The sequence below is a fragment of the Poecilia mexicana genome, unplaced genomic scaffold (genome assembly GCF_051168715.1).
Source record: "Poecilia mexicana isolate PSO_F unplaced genomic scaffold, ASM5116871v1 scaffold_11, whole genome shotgun sequence".
In the NCBI taxonomy this organism is placed as follows: Eukaryota; Metazoa; Chordata; class Actinopteri; order Cyprinodontiformes; family Poeciliidae; genus Poecilia; species Poecilia mexicana.
In genome coordinates, this window is record NW_028263380.1 from 9,647,016 (window position 1) to 9,669,749 (window position 22,734).

General features: G+C 40.4%; 1 protein-coding gene across 4 annotated transcripts; it reads right to left on the minus strand.

Annotated features, from left to right (window-relative positions):
- Nucleotides 1-177: 177 nt before the first annotated feature.
- LOC106915394 (cyclic AMP-responsive element-binding protein 5-like) lies at nt 178-18,182 on the minus strand. 4 transcript variants are annotated; one of them, XM_014982970.2, is made up of 11 exons: nt 17,412-18,182; nt 15,275-15,341; nt 14,887-14,980; nt 12,528-12,637; nt 11,961-12,205; nt 6,996-7,122; nt 6,629-6,700; nt 2,503-2,898; nt 2,110-2,391; nt 1,840-1,948; nt 178-1,202 (listed from the first exon to the last, which is right to left on the minus strand). In XM_014982970.2, the coding sequence occupies exons 2-11, from the start codon at nt 15,326-15,328 to the stop codon at nt 1,066-1,068; spliced, it is 1,626 nt and encodes a 541-aa protein (XP_014838456.2). In that variant the 5' UTR covers nt 15,329-15,341; nt 17,412-18,182; the 3' UTR covers nt 178-1,065. The 4 variants fall into 4 exon arrangements, with proteins under 4 accessions (XP_014838456.2, XP_014838458.2, XP_014838461.2 ...); XM_014982972.2 differs by lacking the exon at nt 17,412-18,182 and adding an exon at nt 16,930-17,401; XM_014982975.2 differs by lacking the exon at nt 17,412-18,182 and having other exon boundaries at nt 178-1,218; nt 15,275-16,132.
- Between the last annotated feature and the right edge of the window lie 4,552 nt (nt 18,183-22,734).

Sequence of the window (22,734 nt, forward strand, 5' to 3'; positions counted from 1 at the left end):
TTCCATATATTTACAGTACAAAATATAAGGTTGAAACGTAAATCATCTGAGTGGGATTTAGACATAAAGTGCACTTTTTAGTTACTTAGGTGACGATTTCATTATGTAAAAAAAAGTGACATTCAAGAAAGCCAGTTTACAATCTTTCTTTCTATTTCAATGGCTCTGGAACACAGATTTCTGCTTTGAATGACTTTATTTACAAGAACACATTTGCAATGTTTAAAATAACATTTTGTGAAGAAGTGGTTTACTTATTAATACACAAATACAGTTGTATTATTCATTGAAATGATTCTTTTTTTGCTTCAAAACAAAAGGCATAAGATGTGCAACCAGCAGCTGCAAAGTTAGTTACATATAAAAACTATACAGAGCCCTGCAAGATGTACTCATACTCCTTGAAATTTTCACATTTCAGTACACTTTCATTGCATTTTATGAGACAGAACAACACAAAGCAGTGTTGAAATATACCGAGGAAGGGGAGAGAATGCATTTAGCTGTCCTTTTTCTGCAGTTACGGCTTTAAGTCTCTCATGGGGTATGTGAAGAGAAACACCCCCACGAGATGATGCTGCCACCACCACCATGTTTTTAGAAATGGTGTGTTTGGAGGGGATGCACCTTTACAAAAAGAAGTCACATAATTTTTTTGTTTTAGATTAAATTGAACCCAGGTTACTCTATTTTTTTATTTTATTTTATTTTTTGTAAAATATTTTCTTTCTCCAACCTGTGTACATAAACATACGAATAGTTTTGCAGGCACCGTACCGCTCAGGAATTGTTTTATTAAAGTTAGTGCAAAACATGCAGAGATTGTCTGTGTTTGGATCACCCGTGAGTTAGAAGTGCAGGTTGGATTCATGTAAACAGCCCCAGATATTTTCCTCATCAACACAAGAGTCAAAGTTGACACCAGAGTTTTGCAAACAAGGCTTGCTTTAGCACCTGATATTAAAAAAAAGGGCTGCTGATGATGCCGGTAAAACAGCTTTGAGTCCTTGTGGATTTATGAATCCACTCGTCGAGTTCAGCGCTATTATCTGTAGCAAGGGGGGTTTAGAGTCCAGAGAGGGGGCCGTGCCCGTTGTCACATCCGACTGTCGAGGAGGTGGAAACGCTGTTGTGCTGGATGGCGTGTGGCTGAGTCTCAGGGTCTGCAGGGGTGGGACTCCCTTCTGGACTCACCCCTGCAGCTGGACACAGAGACATCTGTCAAAGTCACCGATAACGTTAGGGTTGTCCGCTGCCGGATTGAGCTTTTTGAGCTTTCTATGTTTTAACAGACAAATAAAAACCAACTACAGCTCAGGTCATATGAAAACATCTCTTTTTTATTCTTTTAACAACTGAATACTGTACATACAGGTAAAAAGACAAGAATAGAAATATATGCATATAACACAGGCTATCATTGCATAACAGCCGCTTGTAAATCTTTCGTCATGACAGTCAGTTAAAGTTTATGTTGGACATACACTTTAGCCTGCCTGGAGTGCAACATGTACGGTTCTTTGAAATGTAAAGATGACGGATCGTCCTAAGTGTTTGATCGGCTCTCCTGAGGAACAAAAAGTGCATCGCTAATATTTGGAGAACGTGGGGTTAGAAGCTGATTTTATTCCAAAGTGCTGCGGGACACAGTTTAAGGTCTCTGAGTGAACAGAAGAGTGCTTTATTATAGCGAAACAACATGCAGTCATGTGGCATTCGTCTGTTAGCACTATGAAGGAACAATGTGCCTGAACAATAACCTCAATGGTCATTGATGACGATCTGGGAAAGCTGCTGTGCTGTCTAGACAGAGGTGCAGGGTTAAGGGGTTTTACTCACTGGGGTACCCCTGCGCCTCCCTCTGCCGAGCAGTGACAGGACAGTCCTTGTGGGTGAGCAGGATCTGCTTCAACTGGCCAACCTCTGACCTCAGTGACGTCACCTCGTTCTGGGGATGCAGATAGATCTGATAAGTGTGATGCTTTGTAGGAATATGCTTACCCGGATATCACCTATCACATTAAATCCCAATCAAATACTTTGAAGTTTATTCTTCAAGTCTGCATTCTTTCAGTCGTAGAGCCTCGCATAACGCAAAGCGTTGCCCACCTGCAGCTGTAGGTTTGTGTGCGTAAGCTCTTCTGCCTTCTTCTCCAGTGACGACACCCACAGTTTCCTCTTTTGTCGGCAGCGGGTTGCTGCGGCCCGATTGCGCTCCAGGAACTTTTGCCTGCGTTCGTCGGGGTCCTGCTCGGCCGATCTTCTTCGACGGCTGCCGCCTCCTCCTCCTCCCCCTCCACCGCTGCCCCCGCTGCTGCTGCTGCCGCTACAGCTTGCCTGTGCTGCATGCTGAGAGTGGGATGGTTGCATCTGTTGTGCAACTGGTGATAACTGAGGGAAAAAAAAACAAGAAAAAAAAACATTGAAAAGTAGCATCACTTTGCTTGAAAGCACAAATGCAACACCAACAGAGACTGTGTACTTTGTGTTAACGCATTGCACCTGTGGTGGGGCGGATAGTGGGGGTGCAGGTGGGGAGTTCTGGTGCAGGCGTGATGGTGGTGACTGATGAGAATGAGAGTGTGCTGCGTTCCCTGACTGGTGAAGCTGGAGGCTCTGAGTGCTTCGTAGGTGCTGTGGAGGTGGAGCGTGGCATCGCTGCTGGTAGGTGTGGGGCAGAGCTGCAAGCTGTGGCGGTTGATTGGGTTGGTGATGATGATGGTGATGAGGGAGGTGGGGATGATGAGGATGGGGGTGTTGCTGTTGCTGAAGTGGAGGGGCGTGGTGGCGCTGCGACATCATCTCCATCATGTGACCCATGGGTGTCACAGGATTGTTGATGGCGAGCATTCCCGGGTGTTGATGAGAGTAATGATGCCCCATCGTCTGTTTGGGTCTCTGAGCACAGGAATAGAATTAATCAAAGAATAAGCCATCAGGCTTGTTAAAAAAATGTCAAGGTGCTCTCAGTCATGCCAAACAGGACATGTTGATGAGGTGAGCGAATCTTCATTGGTGCAGACAGAGTGTCAGCATAGCATAGCACGATAAGGGTAAAGGTAAGGCTAAGTAAGGGTATCATTGGTTCATTTGGTTAGCATTTCATATCAGTTGTGTATATGTGCAAATAATTTTACTTACTGCTTAGTTAAACTTGAAACAAGCTGAATGTGAATATGTGTGTTTTCATTAGAAAATTTCAGCCACAATTTTTATCATTTGTTGATCAGACCTTTTTATGAGTTTTATTCACCCCCGCCCCTCCAAAAAATAAATAAATAATATATATACTGTGAGTTAATAATTAGTTCATGTAATTAGTTATACATAGTTATGTCTCACCTAAAAGTAGCTAAAGAAAATTAATATTGCTGGGAAAAAAAAAAAAAAAAACCCTTCTTGGTTAAAGTATGTTCCCAAGGGTGTTCCCTATGGTTTTGACCTTGGACCAATTCATCTCACAATTTTTATCATTAACATTGCATCTTAATAACACAATTGTAAATCCCATAGTTATACTGATGACACAGTTCTTTCGTCTTGTGCAAATTATTTTTTTTTTTTAAACTGGCCTTTCTATTCTTCTTATTTACTTTGACGTGACTTGCTGTCACGTGCCACAAAAAAACAACAACAGCATAAATAATAACAATGAATAAATGATTTATTTATTTTGATATTTTTGCAAACGTTAATTGCCTACACAAAAATTTGATATTTCAAATTTACCCTAAGTCTGTAGGTCATCGTTAAATCTGTAGGACGCTCTTGATTTAGTGTGAGCGCATTAGTGATCAGCGGTACACACTGAATCCAAACGAAACACAGGTATTTTTTTTATATATCTTTTTGAAGTATCTGAAAATAGACTAAAGGTCTTTACGAAAACAACCATTAGACCTTGTCCATAATTGGAGTTTCTTCTATCGATCTCCAACAGCGTTGACAAACGCCGAAAAGAGGGATAATGTGTTCTCATCCAAAATGGTGCCATCTGCAGCTTGATCCCTTCACACTTTATTATTCCCGTGTATCATCTGACTAAAGCGACTGTACGAGCTAAATTAAACCTCATCTCACCTTTCTCCCACACTCAGCGAGATAGGGAGAGGTCATGTTTGGAGCATGACATCACCTCCCTCCCAACTCCCAATATTACTATCTGCTTGCTGTTACACAATATTTCTTTAAGAGAAGAGGCAGTCTTTATTCCTCTCTCTCTTTCTTTCTCGCTCTCTCTTTCTCTGTGTCTGTCTCTCTTCACCATTCAGCTACAAAAAAAAAAGAAGAAAAAAAAAAGGGCACATTTAGTCGCTGCCAAGGATGAGGTCACCGAAGTGTCCGTGCCAACTTTACCAGCCAGCCAGGCCGCCAGTCAAACAAACACACACATACACACACGTAGCAGGACGGGGCATGAGTATTTCAGCTCTGTTTACTACATACAAACACCATGACGCTGGGGCTGCTGATTACATCATGGGTCTTCTTGGCCTAGATGACACACCACTTTGATATTTCTGTCTAGAGGGATCGGTGAATGAAGACATAAAACTTTACATGAAACACTGATCCACTTGTCAAATGTTTGTTTTTCCACTTCAGCTGAGTGCACTGTTACTGTACAACAGAGGCATGTTAATGCACCTCCTGTGGTTTTAAAGAGGCAGTGTCCCGTTTCACACCTGGGAATGAATAGCGCCTGATAACACTTGATTGTAGCTCAACGTGCTGTGCTGAGGATCCGGAAGAGACAACTGACTTTGTTTCGGCTGTGATGATACAAACGGGGAGCAGTTAAGAGTTCATACGGGCTGGCCTGGGCGAAACAGTGCGAAGCCTTGCAAAAATGTTGCTACTGCTTTAACTTTTCCTCATTTTTTTTCATGTTACTACCACAAGCTTCAATATGCATCATCACAGATTTATGTGATAAGGCGACATTAAGCAGCGGATCACTGTAAAGTTAAAGGAGCCAAAGAGCCTTTAGAAGTCACCTAATTAGTAGGTAGGCCTAATTCGTAAATAGATTCCAGCTGCATGTACTTAATGTAACTTTCCCAAAACAAAGAGCGAAAGCATGGAGAAATATATAAATGAGTCACCGTCTTCTAGGATAAGTCGTCACTCTTTGTCGCCGCTTGCAGGATGGATTTACTTTATGACCAAAAGAATGGATCTTCATGCATTGACTACTCAATAAATTCACCATAAAAGACTTGTAGCCTTTGCTTCTTCTCATCTTTGCCTTCAAGCCGCTGCGTGAGTATTGCCCAGCTTTTGACATCCGAATCATCGCGGATGTTCACAGCCAAGGCTATGGGTTCCAACACATTGTAGATTCAGAGAGGTTTGGTTTTGGATACAGCTCTTTTTTATCCCACTTTTAACAGGTATTTTAAGGATTCTCAACCTTCTGGGTATTCTGGATTGTGTACAGAGATTAAAAGCCAGATGTGACTGTGAAAGGTGAGATTCCTTGACTTTTTCCTGAACTTTCCACCAGTGCTGGGGCGAGCTGCAGTGACAACACTTTTCACGACAACTATCACATCAGGTGACTATGGAATGATGGGAGCTGCTGGATGACTATTGAGCTACAAAAATATATCCAGCAGCTTCTGGATGTTAAGCAACAGACATGTGATACCTAGAGACATGGTTGCTAAATGTCTTTTTGTTCCCTTTATCATACAGATATCTGTAATTAAGGAAATTAGCTCAAGTGTTTGGTATATAAGTGACCTATAGCTAACTTTTGACTGTGACCAAGAAAGCGACTGCTTACGTGTTGCTACTGCTAGGTAAATCTTGGTAGTTCTCATCTATACTGACAAGTTAAGGTAACTGGCTTCATTGTATGAAACTCACGGTCAACGGTCAACCTAGTTTTCTGAGAACAGAATACCAAAGTCTGTTCTGGGAAATTCAAATTTCCCAGAAAGGATAGTGGGATAGTGACTCATGTCAAATGGCAGTTTGTATCTTATGAAAGCAGCCAGATGTAGCCAGTCTTCATGAACTGCAGGCACATGTTTATGGCAGTGATCAAACTCGATTTGTTTTCTGTCTTCTAAAAACCGAGTGTAATTTCAAGATCTGAGTTTCACCCTTGGAGGAATGTGCCATAAACTGTGACTTGTGGTACGTCGAGATTTACAGCACTGCCCACAAAAGTGCGTCAAAACGGTCTGTGGTCAGTCACGGAAAACAAAACTTCATATCATGTTGCGTCTTGTTACATAATTTTTACGTATTTGTACTTAAATGTCTGTACGTTGAGAGCAAAGTGAAACCAAAGTCAAGTTCCTTGTTTGTGTGCACAAGCATAGCTAATAATGCTAATTCTGATTCAACAGATCATATTGGATCACATTATACTATATATATCAGATCTCACTGTTACATATGTTGCATTATACTGTATTGTATTTCCAGTATCGTATCACATTGCGTAATGTAATTTTTGTATTGTATCATTAAACCAAGTGAGAATGTATGCTGTAAAATATTGTATGCTAAGTTTACAATCTAATTCTACTAGAGTGCATAAAGATGTATTAGCTGATATCTTATTTTTTTTATAAACACTGATGATTTTGTAGTAGTCAAAAAGATTTAGTGGTACCTGAGGAGAACAACAGGACGGGTTTTGAACAGGAGCTGGTATGCCCATTGCACAAGACATCTGCTTTTCTATCTGATGAAGACAAAATATTGACACAAATATTTTTGCAGCTCTAAGAAAACAACACAATATCACGTCATTATTAAAAAACAGAAAGGCCTCCCGTCTTTGTCACATCCGTTTAATATCCGACTCTTTCGACAAATACATCCGAATGTCAAAAATTTCAAAGACGACAGCAAATATGTATAATTCAGCGAGGACGACCCGCTTATACAAGTAGACGCCCCGTCACTTATAAACAATCGATCATGCACAGGCGAAACTGTGTGAATGTGAGCACGACAACAAAGCCTCCGACACTTACGGTCATGTGCTGAGCAGATGCCCCTTGCATGGCGGGGTCTGGCAGGGTGCCAGGTAATGAGGCTGGCAGAGGTTGTCTGTGTCTGTTCCGCATTTGAAGGAGGCAGGACAGCGCCCCGGGAGCCGGCCTGTGGTCGGTCACACAGAAAGAAAAACAGGTCAGCCCAGGAAGCTCTGCTCAGCTAACGTTTCATCGACCCCGGTTCAGAAAGAGGCACAAGTTGACACATTTATGGTCGTGTCCACATTGGAGCTACCTGTTTAGTAAAACTTGAACAAATGTTCACGGCAGGATAAGGCCTTTATGACAACGTTGGTTATTCTATATGATAAGAGATGATTAAAGGAGAGATCCCATCTTTAATAGCCAGACGTTGATGAGCAACAACAGCGGAGATGTTAGATCTTGATAATTTTTTCCATATTTTTGGAAAGTTCGTCTTTATTTCTAAGCACTTAAAAAAAACATTCCTTGTGCTGCACAAATACCATATTTGCAAAGATAAAAACCCCCAAAAACAAATAGGAAATGTATGCTGAGGAAGCAGTGTAATAAAAAAAGACATGAACCCTTTTAAAAAACCTCTCATATTTCAAATAAATCTATAGCATTTTCATAAATGGTTTTAAAAGGTTATTTTCGAAGCATATCCCTATTTCTGTGTTTGATTAGTTGTTGCCCCTAACTTTTCAAGTTTGAATTTTAACTTCAGGAAGCTTTCTGTTTTATTTTTTTGCAAGACAAAATATTCTATTCTATTCTATTCTATTCTATTCTATTCTATTCTATTCTATTCTATTCTTCTTAGGGAAAAACATAAACAAAAACTTTGTTTTAGATAATTTCTATAAAAAATTTTTATCCCCAGAAAACTTTTTGGAAAAATAGAAAGAACACAAGGCAGACATAGACTCTGCCATTCAACATATGAAAATAACTTTCAAGCAGCCGAGAGATAAACGTCCTTCAACATACGGGTCTATAGATGAAATGTGGCACTGTGAACCAACAAACTGAATAATAAGAATTCAAAATGGGAAAGCAAGGAGAAACACACTAAAGAAAACACAGTATACTGAAAGAAGTGGCAGACTGAAAGAGAGCATGGAGGCTCGGGGATCACAGCAGGGATGCAGAGCGTTGGGTGTCATGTGCTGCTGACCTAACCGTTCTGGCTGAGGGCCAGTCGGATAGCGTGGGTCTCCGCGGCTGCTCTGATGTCATCGGCAAGGATGTCATAGTTGAATCGGGGGAATTTACGTCTCCTTCAACATAGAGCCAAGTGCAGGCGAACCCAAAACAGCTTTACGCGGCCTGTCGTCAGACGCTCAGAAACCCGGTTGCCATGGTAACGGGTCGTAAACATCGCTGGAAACAGTCGGAATTATAGTACAGGCAACATTCGGTAACACTTTATTGGTTTCACTGACTAACGCAACGTCTGGATTGAGTGGCACTGATTTACTGCGTCGTGACTGACTTGTCTGCTCTCTCTCTCCGTATTGTCCTGTCATGGCCTGCCTGAGCCACGGCAGATGTTTGAGGCTCATTCTACTGACTCAGCTAATCATCAGCAGAGATGTAGCAGATGTTTTGTTTATGTTCCTCGCGTGATCCAGTCAGATATGTAGGTCAGGAGATAGGAAGACCTAAATGTCAAACGGACACTTGGGATGAAAGACAAACAATGTCCTGTGTTTCCCTGCGAGTCCGACGCTTGTTTGCTTCTCTTTTCCTCTTTTCCCAGTTTAGGAAAATTGAATTATAATAACAAGTACATAATTTTAGGTTTTCAAAAAAATAATTTTAGAATGTAAAGACCAAAATGTCTGTATTTTTTCAAAACTCCTGGGATTCTAACTGCTTAGCCTAAATAGCATCTTTTAGAATGTGAGGCACATTTTTAAGTTCAGAGACAACTGCTTTATTTTCTAGAGATAGTACAACTGTTTTTTGGTTTTTTTTTCCAGGACCTACAAGATTATTGAGATTATAAGGTAAGACTGCTGATCTGCATGCATGCTTAAAGCACTTTTCATTTAGCCTCTATGTTTTTTGTGATGGAAAAATATATCTCACAAATCCAAATGATGCAATCCCCTGTACTGGTGGGGACAGGTTTGATTTAAAAGTTGATTCATTTGCTGATCTTTTGCTTTGTGTCAGCTATTTGGACAGCAACAAGCCTAAAACAGCAAAGAGACAGCAAAATGTACCTTCATACACAGAGGGTCTCTGGTATTCGTGTCCGTTAGGAATCACAACCCCATCTGACTCGCTAAAATCTGCAAATAGTTGACACTCCCTCTAAAAAATGCTTGCAAGAGCCTGTTTTGACAGTTCAAACATCAAAAACACCTTTGACATTCATTTATATGCACAACGGAAACTGTCTTAGCACTACCGCACGAGCTCACAACAGTCATCCTTATCTTCGCTCTTTGAGTAACAACCAATCAGCGTCAAGAAAATGAAATCCTGCTCCTGGATTGACTGCTTTACAAACAGCAGCCAAGCGCACGTCAAGTAACGTCGTGCCAAGGTACCTCAACTTCCCAAGCTGCTTCCTTTTTTTTTTTTTCAGAAGAATCTGCACAAAGGTGATTTTTAATTTGAAGTTACGTCCCGCTGAAAAAACACACACGAAAAGGTGCATCTGCGAATACTGAGCCACAAATAAGCGGGGGGTCCACTGTGTACTCGAATCAAATCATGTCATATTGTATTCTATGACATTGTCTCATATGATACATTTCGGTATGACTTTATATCTCATGATTGTTTCATATTTTATCACATGGTATTTTAGAGCATAGTATATAATATAGTGGAGTATTGTTTTGTATTGCATCTTCTTATCTTGGTAACTTTACTTTGTAGAATTATTGTGCGTCATATGGTACTGAATTGTCTCACATTATGCAGTACACAACATATTTAGAAATCTGTTGCAGAAGTACAGACTGATTGATTGATAACATATCGCAAATTCACCAACTGAAGCAATTAAAAAAAATACTGTTAAATAATGCAGAAAAACTATTTGAAATCCAAACAGCGTAATCCACAGATTTATGCCGTCCCCACAGTGTTTCAAGGAAAAGTTAAGTAACTGCATTCAAATTTGTGGTTGTAATCTGATCAAATATTTCAAAACATGTAACTTTAAAGTTTAACTAATTTGTCACAACTTGGCTAACGCTGGACATGTGGACATGATTTTCTTCGGGTAGAACCGATATGTTTATTTCCTCTCCGTTTCGTTGTTCTTACAAATCTACCTTTGCGTCCATAGCGTAGTGAGTGCCTGTGTTCTCAGAAATCCCAAAGATTGAGTTTCTCCTGAGTTAACAAATCTAGAGCCAAACTGTCTGGCAGAGTGGGAGCAGCTGTTGGGAGCTGGTCGGATGAAAGACAGGAACCTCCTCTAATCTGTCAGCTGAACTGGGTGATAACCAGGGAGCCAAGGAAGCTGCCCGGGCGCTGAGAGACTCCAGTCTGATTCTGAGTTTTTACAGACACAATAGAGGCGGTTAGTCGGGCACTGGGGCGGGTAGAGTCAACAGGACTGAGTGGGCGTTATGCTGCAGCGGTTCTCCATCTGCACTTTGTTCCTTTGGAATGAAATGTTTGATCTTTTTCTTCCTTGCTCTCACTTCATTAATGAGGTAATGAATTATGCAGAGGAAAACGCCAGCCGCTGCCCCGACAGAATGAGTTATAATATGTCAAAAACAAGGAACACAAGAAGAAAAAAAAAGTGTGTATGTTGTGCACTGTGTTATGCAGACAGTAAAGTACAATGCCTTGCAAAGTATGCATATGCATCATAAGTTTTTCCAAATTTTGTCACATTCTAACCACAAACTGATTTCACTAGGTTTTTGTATTTGTCTCGTCTTTCTGTTCACTTTGACTCATTTCCTTTCCATAACATGACACTTTTGTTTTGTTTTCATTAAAGGGATTAGAGTATTGGGGTACAAAGTTAGTTTTCCACCATACATGTTTTGCATGTAAGCCGGAAAGTTTAGTTTTGGTCTCACCTGAGCACCTTCATTCACATGTCAGCTGTTTGGGTAGAGCCAAACTTTAAATAGGACTTATCAGGAATTTCTTTCAGCAATGGCCTTCTTAATATTTATTTTTTAATGAAGACAAGATTTGAATATTTGTAGTTAATATTGAGTTCAATTAACACTGCACTGGGGGATTATATTTACTAATTAGGTGACCTTTGAGACAAAATGGCTGGATTTTATTTAATTTAGGGGGATTGGAGTAAGCGGGTACTGAATGCTAGTCAGATTTTTATTTGTAAATATTTTATGAAACCATGTATAATTTTCTTTTACTTTACAGTTATGCCTTACATCCTTTGGCGGAATTAGAAGAATAAGGGGCCCTAGGTTGGGGCCACTTTTAGAGCCCTTTCTTTTAAAAAAATAATAAATAAAAAAATAAACTTTTTCTCATGCAAATTAAGGAACATTGTTAGGTAGATCAACCCATTGGCAGGTACAAATTGGTGGACGGTTGGATTAAAACGTCTGGCCCCATTGGTTCCAAAAAAATGTGCTATCACTTCATAATTTTCGAATATTTGGCAGCTGTTTAATTTAATAAAACTCTAAACACCACATGCAAAATGAGCCCATGTGTTTAATGTGATGTGGAAAGTTTGTAAAACATACACAACACCAAAAAGCACATTTTTGGGGAGTCGGAGGTCCTCAAAGCTCAGCATCCTGGGCTACTGCCCTGTAAGCCCTTTCTAAAGTTGTGCTGATTTACTACATTTAGCCCCAACGGCATAAATTCAAGTTTGTGGTTGCAAGGTGAAATAATGTGAAAACGTTCATGAAAACCTTTGCGAGACCCTGCAAATAAATATGATACTGATATGTCATTTGGAATACAAGCGTCTGTGTGTCTATATATAAAGCAAAGTAAAGCTATACTCACCCTGAATGTGTTAAGGTGGAGGGAGCCTGGGTGATCACCGATCCAGATTGCGAGGTGCCGGAGGAGCAGGACAGTGCTTGCTGGGCGGCCAGGCTGCAGCTCGGTGCCATCATTGGGCCATGGCCCTGGGGATGATGCAGCGGGGCTTGGGGATGACTGAGCGGCGGCTGGGGAGGGTGCTGAAGCTGCAGCTGGGGTTTTAGATGTTGCTGATTCATACAAGTCGGCCCATTATGAGACAGCATCTGCAGAGGACGAAGTAGAAGAAACAGACTGGCTGGGATCTTTTCGGAACTCGGAGCCAGCGTCAAGGTGTGCGCCTTTGCGTTTGAGGGCTGGCTGTTTAATTTAGAGGGGAGAATGTGATCGCCTGGTTTGTCTTTCCCACGGCAGGTCGGATATCTGCAGTCGACTAATTGGGTCTGACTCCCGTCGTCACCCCTCGCTCAAGGCGCACACCGTCATAGACTCCACAAGCAAACTCGCACAGGTCTGCACTGTGTCTCGCATGTCGATGGGACATTTGTTTTCAAAGAGTGAGAAGAAGCAAATCCTTTGTTTATGTACCTGTTTGTTATTCTCCTCTTCCTGGGCTTGGAGAAACTCCTCCTCGATCTCCTTGAACAGACCAACCTCTTCACAGTTCTGCAGAAATCGCGTTGGGGTCGGAGTCTGGTCTGAAAACATCACACGCAATCAGATGTTAAAAAAAAAACAAAAAAAAAACAAGAGACGGATTTAAATTTTTTTAACATAAATTCATCCCTCGCTGCCCAGCTTCTCGCGGCGGCCTCCGCCATTCGAGCCGATACGCCTTCTAAAACCAACCGTCATCCAGGCTGTAATGCAAGGAGGAGAGAGACAAGCCGAGCTCCCAGCCTGACTCCCTGATAACATCGGTCTGTCTCTCTGAGCCGTCTAAACATGCAGGGGTCAGGGGTCAGCCGGGTTCATTGTTTTGACACCAGATTTCCTGCAGGAGGCGAGACAGACTACAGGACACGGGACCCCAGTGGGTGGGGGGTGGGGGTGACGGTCCCAGAGGGGTGGGGGTGAATCTGTGGAGGTTAGATCCCACTCTAATGTTTACATCCAGAGAGACAGCTGATCCTATGTTAACACATCTCACCGTGTGACAGCATTTTGACTACATAGCTTAGATATTATTGGCTTACTGGGTCATTCAATTAGTAATCGCAGAGTTATTCAACATTTTGCCGATTTTTTTTAGGGATCTGGCACTGACACTACTATGAATTCGTCGCGTTAAATGCACAACATACAAAAAGATCCGCTGCGTTGAATACGTGCGTTTTTATTATTTTATTATTGTTTTATAACGACAAGAATGACCCTGTTTAGACTATCACAAGACAATAAAAACACAGCGTGACTCCATGAGGAAATAGGAGATAGAAATGGAAAACAAAGAGGTCATGATCCAATAAAAATGACTCAAAAGTGATTTAGATTTTACAGGCTTTTATGTAGATGTGTTACCTAGATGACTTTTTAAATCTAAAACATTTGATGTAAAATACCACTTTTTAATAAAACTGTCCTAAAGATCGTTAGTCACGTTTAAGATTACTTAAAAACGTGCTTAGGGTTCATTGAGACAGTCTAAATTTTTTCACTGGATGAAGGAAAATGTTTTTAATACCTCAAGGTGGATGTAGCATTTTGCTTGCTGCTAGGCTTACTTCAACCATTATATCTGCTAATTGGTTCATCGTGTTCGTTCGTTAGAATGCTGTGTGCAAAAACGCACGCGGATCAAAGAAAACAGTAGTTTCTCATTCGCCTTCAGTGTAAAACAGAATGTTCTGTAACTGCAAGGCCTGTTGTTCCATAAAATTACATGTTATTATTGTGCTATTATTTATTTATTTATGTTTTCAGAATAGAAAATTAATGCAAAACAATTTCAATAAGTTTTAAAAACATTTTTTAATTGGATGCACAAGTTTAAATCTATTTTTGCGAATGCTGTCTGTAATTCATACCAGGTTCCAAATTCTGCATACAGGATCAAAGGCCGTATACATGTACATATGAATTTCCCTTAGAAATTAAATCATAAAGGGCCAGACAGACCACACACGTAGTCTGGCCAATAACAATGTCCTGGTGTAATTATGTTTTTAAATTTAACCATTCTTTTCGAGAGAATAGAGCTCATTTAAAGTAATAGTTTAAGAATAGTCTGGAAACTTTCCATTGAGCTGAGATCAGGGATTTGGGATTGCCATTCCAAATCATTAATGTGTGTTTGTGATCGTTGGCCTGTTCCAATGCCCAACTGACCAAAACTAGCGTTCCTGATCAAAGGAAATTGGTCCAAAAGCTCCTGAAGAGCCAAAAAAAAAAACAACAAAGGAGTGTTATCTATCAGGGGGCATTATCTTGAATTTTAAAATGCTTAGACTGATTACACAAAAATCTAACCTGTGCACCAAATGGTTTTTACTTTAAATATAAAATAGAGCCCAAAAAAAATAATAATAATAATCAGACATCAATACTCCTCCTGTTTTTGTTTCTGAATCAAGTCATGTTGTGCCAAACCCGGCGCGCTTTACTGTGCATGCTGCAACATGAGCCCCTCTGTTTCGCAGCGCGGACTACCTGAGGGAAGGAAACCTGCTCTGGGGTTATCAGATCATATATTGTGTAACATATCGCCATCTTTTTTTCTTTTTCTTTTTTCATCCAGCTCTCAGTTTATAAAAGCAAACCATATCATAAATATGTAACTGGTAAAAAAAAAAAAAAAAAAAAAAAAAAAACAGACATAAAAGCTGGTTTTTATAACAGCTTTTGATGACAAGTGTTTCTCCTCCCAGTGCTGAACCACCGGGAGGAGAGAACAGAACGACACATGCAAGATGCGGTCACCTCAGGGAGGTGGACGATCTGACCTCACCTGAAAAACTTATGTCCGTCTTTATCGGGGGGAACTTGAGGGTCATCTCATGCTTGTGTCTGTGAATGAGCAGGTGCTCCTCTAGCTGGAAGCGCTGCAGGCCCCACCGGAAAGAGGAAGCGAAAGAGTCGAGGCATAAATTGCTGAAGCGCACTGGCTTATCTCTCTTATCGCAAATGGTCACAATACTCTTAATCTTATCAGTAGTTAAGAAAATCGGACTCCTTTGATGAGAAAAGGATGATGTCACATCTCCGGATGCTATTTTTAGAAGCTGTTTTTATTATTAGGTGACGTAGATGCGTGATTCATTTCCATAAGAACATAAAGACATAAATCACCAAACTCGTCTTTTACTAGAATGCAAGTCACGCCGTGTCCTACTGACCTGAGAGCAGCCGGGGGCACCGCACACATAAGGCCTGTCCTGTTTGTCATTCATGTCATCCACAAGCCTGCGCAGACAGAAGAATCAAGAACAATGTGTCAATGTGGAGCCTCGCCACCGAGAAGGGGAGCATTCCTCGTGGCTCACAGGTCAGACAGTTACACTGCAGGAAGAATCATCTGAAGAGAAAAATAACACATGAGAGATAAAACACTATTTGCACGAGTGAAGCATGGTGGTGGCAGCATCATACTGTGGGTACGCTGCCATGGTGAAGCAGCTCAGAGTTGTTGGAAATGTAAACGAGGCTCCAATTGTGAGCAAAAGGAGGTTGTATATATGCACCCCAAATGTTTTGCAGTGTAAAAAAAAAAAAAGAAAAAAAAAAGTGGAAATAAAAGACTGAAATTTGGATTTCTACCCTAACAAAAGGAGGAAAAACCTTCAAAGCACTCGTAGGGATTTACACCGGGCTGTAAGCACCGCACGCCGGATATTGAAGTTCTGAGCCGTAAGACTTTTCATGGTTACTGTGCAGTGATGTTGCTGAGTGTAGTGCCTGCAATTATGCTTTCACCGGGCGTCCAGCTCACAATAAGAGCGCTGAAAGCACGAAGAAGGCACACCGGGGCCTGCATCAAGCCCTCACAGGATGAAAGCATCAACACAAACGCGAGGCAGAGAAGATCGCTTCTGTCGGAGGGCGCTATAAATTTTTTGCTAGTCCTTTTGTTTCCGTCTGACAGGAGAAGAAGAAAAACTTAAGTCTCTGGCATCAGGTGTAACCAGACGAGTTGAGTGTTGATGTTAAAGGGAAAGAGTGAGAGCTCTTGAAAACACGAAAGCAACAGAATATGCCTCCATAAGTAGTGGAAAGAGTGAGGAAGGAGAGAGAGGGAGGGTGGGAGAGCAACACAAGGGTGATGGAGAGGGGAATGGAAAGGGCAAGGGGCAGTGACTACGGGTGGAAAAAGAGGAAAAGAGGCAGATAGAAGAAGGAAGGGAGAGGGAAGGCCACACTTCAGGGCCTACACTCCTGACAGGTTTGAACCTGCCTCAGCCCCCATTTTCCAACCTAAGGCAAGCAGAGGTGACTTCATAGCTGTGTGCGCGTGCGTGGATGCGCGTGTACACACGAGTTACAAAATACAGCAAACAAGTTCACAAGGTCCCGATAACAGATAGGAAATGGGCAGCTTGCACGATCGGCTGAAGGAAAACGATTAGCTGCACACCTTCAGGGACATGAAGCATAAAAATTCTCCACTTTAAGTTCAGATCATTGAACTTGTTTTATCGCAGCGTCCCATCAAGCAGTATTTGTACAAGATTATAGCAGACTCAGCACATTTTCAGCAAAAATCCTTCTGTCAGAGTGATTACGTCACTGCAGAATGATGTCATACACGCATAAATCCTACACACAACAACGGCCAATATGTTGCGACTTTAAGAGGGATTAATTTGGGTTCTGAATATACTGGCAATCGTTTTTTTTTTTTTACCAAACATTTAAGACAGATAAATTAAACATTATAGTCCACCGTTTAATAATAATAAATAATAATGGAACAAAACACATAACTTTTAGTCATTTTGAGGATTTTAAAATTTTAAATACACTGTTCAGATGCGTTCAGGATTAACCAACTTACTGTCTTTTAAAGTTTCCATATTTGATAGAAGATGGAATTGAACCGAGCCTGAGGTTCGCAGTTCATTCGGATCAAATTCAAGCAGTTGGTTCCGGCCGGTAAATCCAGTGTCAGAACAGGACCATGACCCGGTTCTGTCCCACAGCTCACTAAAAACAACCTGTTCAGAAAAACAAGCCTGCCCGGCCGGCCGGCCGGCACAGCTGTATGAAGAGTGCTGTCACACCCCCCTAAATAGACACGGAGCGCTCAACCCCGTCCCGCTCGCTGATGAGACTTCACCAGGACACCTAACCTTACAAAAAGTCCCGCCGCCGGTAACTTCTCCAGCTGGTTTGAATAAATGAACGGACAAACTTAGATGAATTAGGAAGCCGTCCGAAGCCGCGAAGAGCTCACGAGAGAGCCGCGACCGGCGCCTGCTGCCGCTTGTTGCGCGGTTTCCAAAAGTTTTTGTGAATGAAAAGTAGACGCAGGCTTACCTACAAGTGGAGAGAGGGACGAGCGGCGCTCCAGAGAGGAACCACGTTGGACTGGAGCGCGATGACAATACGTTCTATTTACAGAAGCATTACATCACCCTCCCGGTGACGTCACGTGGGATTCCTGAACTTCTAAATCATTGCGGTCCCGTACGGAGCGAAGGCTTGAGGAGGAGAAAGGGGGCGGGGACAGGACGCGGGCCGGTAGGGGGACGGAACGGAACGGGAGCGTGCTGGCGTACATGGCTCCACCGGCAGACAGAAGTGGGACAGACCGGGAGGGCGATTTTTTTTTTTTTTTTTTTTTTGTCTAGTCTATAGTCATTACAACATGAGAGTTGACCCACAAAACGATCTGGTTAATGGTTAAAGAAATGTTTCAAAACCATTATTTATTATTATTATTATTACAATGCAGTCTTTTTATGATAAACATAAATAATGCATGATTGAATATAAATAAATAAATAAATAAATAAATAAATAAATAAATAAATAGCACTAATGAATTATTGAATGAAGAAAAGAATGACTTAAATCCCTATTAACAGCAAAGTTATTGGATTGGTCATATGTTGTACGTTTATTTAACACAGTCTCTTTAATAAACCTTTTATATATTATACAGTAAATAAATGTGGGATGGCATCAGCCATGTTCTATGTTGAAGCAGCAGCTTATCTACTGGTGAGAGGAAGTGATTAGATAGCATGCTATTTGTAATGACTGTGCAGTATTTATTTCCTTATACTGTTTCTTACTTTTATTTTGTGTAAATATGCAATGCTATATTCCCCCACTTACTGTAACTTGCTGCTGTGATTTCTTCACTTGGGACAATAAATAATTATTCTATTCTATTCTATTCTATTCTATTCTAGTTATCAGAATGTCACAAAAGGTGTCCCTCAAAGCTCTGTATTATGCCTAATACTTTTGCCAATTTATATAAAAATTAGGGTAAAAATGATCATGATGCTTCTAATATCATACAAAGACAATTTCCTGATGTTTGATCATTTGCAGGTTGAATTTAACAGTATTTACTCTTATAAAAGGCTAAAAAAAACTAACTAACTCTATGCTATTTTCAAGAACAATTTGCAAATTCACCGTACATCTAGTTATGGATGCATTGATATTTCTATGAATGAAAAAAAAGTATTTTAAATGACACATTGAACATAATTAGAACGAATGCAAATTGGGTTCATTCATAGAAATAAATCATATTTTTCATTTAAAATAGAGAAAGGACTTATTGAGGTTGCATTTCTACCTCACACTGACCATGTTAACGTTATCTGAATGGTCCTGTTTAGATATTTGCAGATGTTACATGTTGTTTGTCATGAAGCACTGAGATACATCACAGGGTGTAAACCTAACCGACCATTGCATGTTACATTTCTTGTTTAGATTGCCTTGATTCTCTATAAACAATCCTCTGAAGAAAAAATCCCAAAAACTCACTGACACTATCACTTGTATTTACTATCACTACATCTAACTTCACTATATATATATATATATATATATATATATATATATATATATATATATATATATATATATATATATATATATATATATATATATATATATATATATATATATCAGACTCTGCTTACTGACATATTGAGTTAGTGTTTCTCCAGTATGTAGAGAAGAATTGCCTTCTCTTACAATTAGTGGATGGTTGTTCCTGTTTTTGATGCTATTATTTGATATTATAAGATTTCAATGTCCCGTTGGAAGGCTTACTGTAAGGATGGAAATAGAATCTTAAACATTTGCATTTGCAGTTTTATTTTTTCCATCTGAAGAAGTTAAATAACTTTAAAGTTTTATTTTATGCAATGATTCTGATACGTTTAAGCTGCTATATTATTACTGCAGGGATTTATTAAATTAATAATTAATAGTCCTGCGAAGTGTAGAAAAACAGATAGTGAGAGAACCGTGAGTCCCTCCACATTCCAAGTACTTCTGCTGACTTGCTATTTCTTATATACCTGGATGAAATAACCAAAAAGGACTACAAATTGCTGAATATGCATGTGATCAACAATTGTCCATAAAACAGAAAATAATGTAGTCATAGATGGTCTGTGATAAATGATGGTCCACTTGAAGAAGTTTCCCTTCAACACAGTGTTTCCATTGATTCACAGATTTCAGTCAGATTATCTAACTGCTAATACGTAATCATTGTTTCAAAATTTGTTTTAACATCCTACCAGCATATTACAGCATCAATAAGTAAAAGGAGTTTACGCTCTTTGTAATGATTCACATCACTGAATAACACCAGTGCCATGTTTGGTCAGGCTTTCCGGCGCTCCAGCCAGGACAGGGCTGAGCACTGGGGTATGGTTTTGTTGTGGTTGTGCGGAAAAGAAAAAAAAAAAAAAAAAAAAAAAAAAGGAAAAGAAAAATGGACCGGCCCTAACTGACTCACCATCCGCCAATCATTTAAAGCATGCAGATATTCCCCCCAACCCCCACCCCACTGGTGCCATGGAAACTTGAAGAAACAGGAAGTTGTGATGATGTCATTCTGTGTTTTGGGCTCTTCCCTCATGTGGACGGCGAACCTTGGAGTTTTGTTTTCGGCGCAGATAAGGGGAGACATTTCGCAGCACGAGCGTGGGCGCGTGTGAAGGGTGTGCAGTCACGCTGCAAAAGTCTCTGACGGCAGTCGGGAAGTCTGCTGCCCCCTCGCAGCAGAGAAAGCTGCTGGGATAACAGCTACCTCCATAACTCAGGACTGCATACAGGCCACTTACCGTCTGGCATCTTCACCCTGCCAGGGCTTTTAACAGCCAGCCTGAGAGCTTCAGAGAGCTGCCTCATCAAAGCTTGAGGTCAGAATAATTGTACAAATACAATACTTAAGGCCAAAGGTCAAACAAACTGACTGACGTCAGATTAACTGTACCGCAAAGCATACCAGCAAGTCTAACTCTAAATAGCAAACAATTCTAAAAGAAGATTCATCCTCTGCACTGTTTAGCTCTACTACGTCAAGAGTTTAAGGTGAAGCTCAAGTGAGCTTTGTGTGTATGCAACTGGAAACATTTTGTTTCCAGTTGGTGAAAAAACAGCTCAGTTCGGGTCAAAAAATACCGCTCAATACCGTATAGGGTTTATGAATAACACTGATTTAAAATAAATGTTTACAACAATACATAGCACACAGTGAACACTAGGACTACAGACAAACTACTAAAGGAGGGAGAAAAAAAATCAGAAGCAAAACTTCATGTCACTACTCTCATAATTTGGGTCAAAATTTATGGAACTATAAAACACAACTACAAAAGAAAAATTGTTTTTTGTTTTTTAAATAAACAATAAATAAGCATATATATATTCGTTTGTATGTAATAGTTAGTTTTGTGTCTGTTTTTTATGCACAAAGCATATTCACTTAGCATTGACGTGTAAGCATATCATATTTTTGGCACAAATGGAACTCCATAATTCATGCCAGTCATGCTCAAAACCTCTCTAGTGGGGCTGAAATACAGCATATCCACAAAGAAGAGTGGGGAACAAAAAACTGTTTTCACATTGATGTAAAAGATTAATTGGCAAATTTCACAAATGCATTGTGTTGCTGCCAAGGGTGGCACAAAACCACTGATTGGGTTTTGGGATCAATAACGTTTTAGAACAGGGCCAGATTGCTTCGCTTAGGATTTTTCCATTAATAAATGAAGTCCTGTTTGTACTGAGGTTGTTTTCATTTGATATAAAGATTTATCGGGTGACTTGTAACTCGCTCGTTTGGCAAAAAAAAAACAAAAAAACAAAAAAAAAAAAACACCTAAAATTTGTGTGTCTGTGTGTGTGGGGATACTCTTCATAGAAGTGTATTTCGAACAACTTCAGAGTTGGACAGTTGGATTGTCAATAGATGTGCGTTTGTTTCAAACAACGCGACCTCGCTAATATTGGCAGAATTCTCTTTTCTGTCCGCGCCACCTACTGACCTCAGATCAGATGATGTCATGCACCACGAACCCACCCTGCGTGTCTCTCCCTTCTCTCGATTACATTAGCAACACATGCGACCACTTCTGATTTGCGCAATGGATCTCAGCAACTGCGTCACACTCACGGAGCCCATGCCCCGCGCGTGTGTGTGTAATGAGTGTGTTTGTGCCTGGTGTGTGTAAGGGAGCACATCTGTGATGAAGCTGATGAAGTAACTGGATTTCTCTACTGTACATGTGTGAAGGACTGTGTTCTCTGATGATGTCATGTTGTTTTGTGGGTGTGCTTGCTTGTATTGCAATTTGGTGCAACTTTGAAAATGTGTTTGTACATTCGTGTCTCATATGATTGTGTAAATGGACGGCAGAGAAGAAAGGCAGAAAAAAAAAGTGTTCCCTGGTCTGAAGGTTATTTGCTGAAGTCATCTCCGCTGTTTTATGACGGTCTGTTTTAACGCTCAATTAACAAACCCAACAGAAGCCAGCTGAGTCTGGCTAGCTAAGTTGTTGATTAGAATGACATTCTCCTTTCTCTGGGAGAGCCACACACATAGCATCCTCCAAAAAAAAACATTATTGGTATCCCTCATCCAAAAGATGCCAAAGCCCCCTGTGCTAAACTCATGTTGTATTGTAGAAGGTCACCGATTAATAAATTTCCATCGGTGGGAGAATATGCTACAATTGCCCTGGCGTAGATGTTTAATGTGAAACAGAAGCCCATTCGTCTTAGTGTTCCTAAATAGCAAAGACATGAGAACATGCCAGACAAGAAAGCCAGATGTGTGTTGATCTTCATAGGTCTGGAAATGGCAACAACCAAACATCTACTTGCCTACTTTGCAAGCAATAAAAAAAAAAAACAGAAACGGTGACAAACTCGCCACTGTTAGAAGACAAGGAAGGTCAAGTCAAGAAGGTAAAAAAAAAAAAAAAAAAAAAAACACTATCCAAACTTCATTTTTGGAGAATTTTCATACCAGGTTATTATTTGGCAACCTGTCCAGGGTGTATCCCACCTCTCGCCCATTGACCATAAGGGATTGAGTTGTTTTGCTGTGTCCATGTGTTTCATCAAAGGACCAATGTGGAGAAGGGGGTTGAAGTCAACCTACCTCTGTTATGACTTACCAGGGAGTGAAGTCACAGCCTTATGTCAACTGGCACCTATCTGTTAAACTACATAAGAGCATACATAACATTCAGAAATAATGTCCGAGATTATGTCGATCATTTTTCTTTGCACACTTTTTGCCACCATTTTTATAACAGGAAAAATGTCTGCAGTAAATATTAATTTTGGTATTATGGAACTAACTTGC

Excerpts from the sequence above, each read along its gene's own strand:
- LOC106915394 (XM_014982970.2), bottom strand. The coding sequence starts at position 15,328 with ATGAATGACAAACAGGACAGGCCTTATGTGTGCGGTGCCCCCGGCTGC. Across the intron at positions 14,981-15,274 it reads GTGCCCCCGGCTGCTCTCAG|CGCTTCCAGCTAGAGGAGCA; the intron begins GTCAGTAGGACA and ends TGGGGCCTGCAG. Across the intron at positions 1,203-1,839 it reads GGAGGCGCAGGGGTACCCCA|CTGCAGGGGTGAGTCCAGAA; the intron begins GTGAGTAAAACC and ends CTCTGTGTCCAG.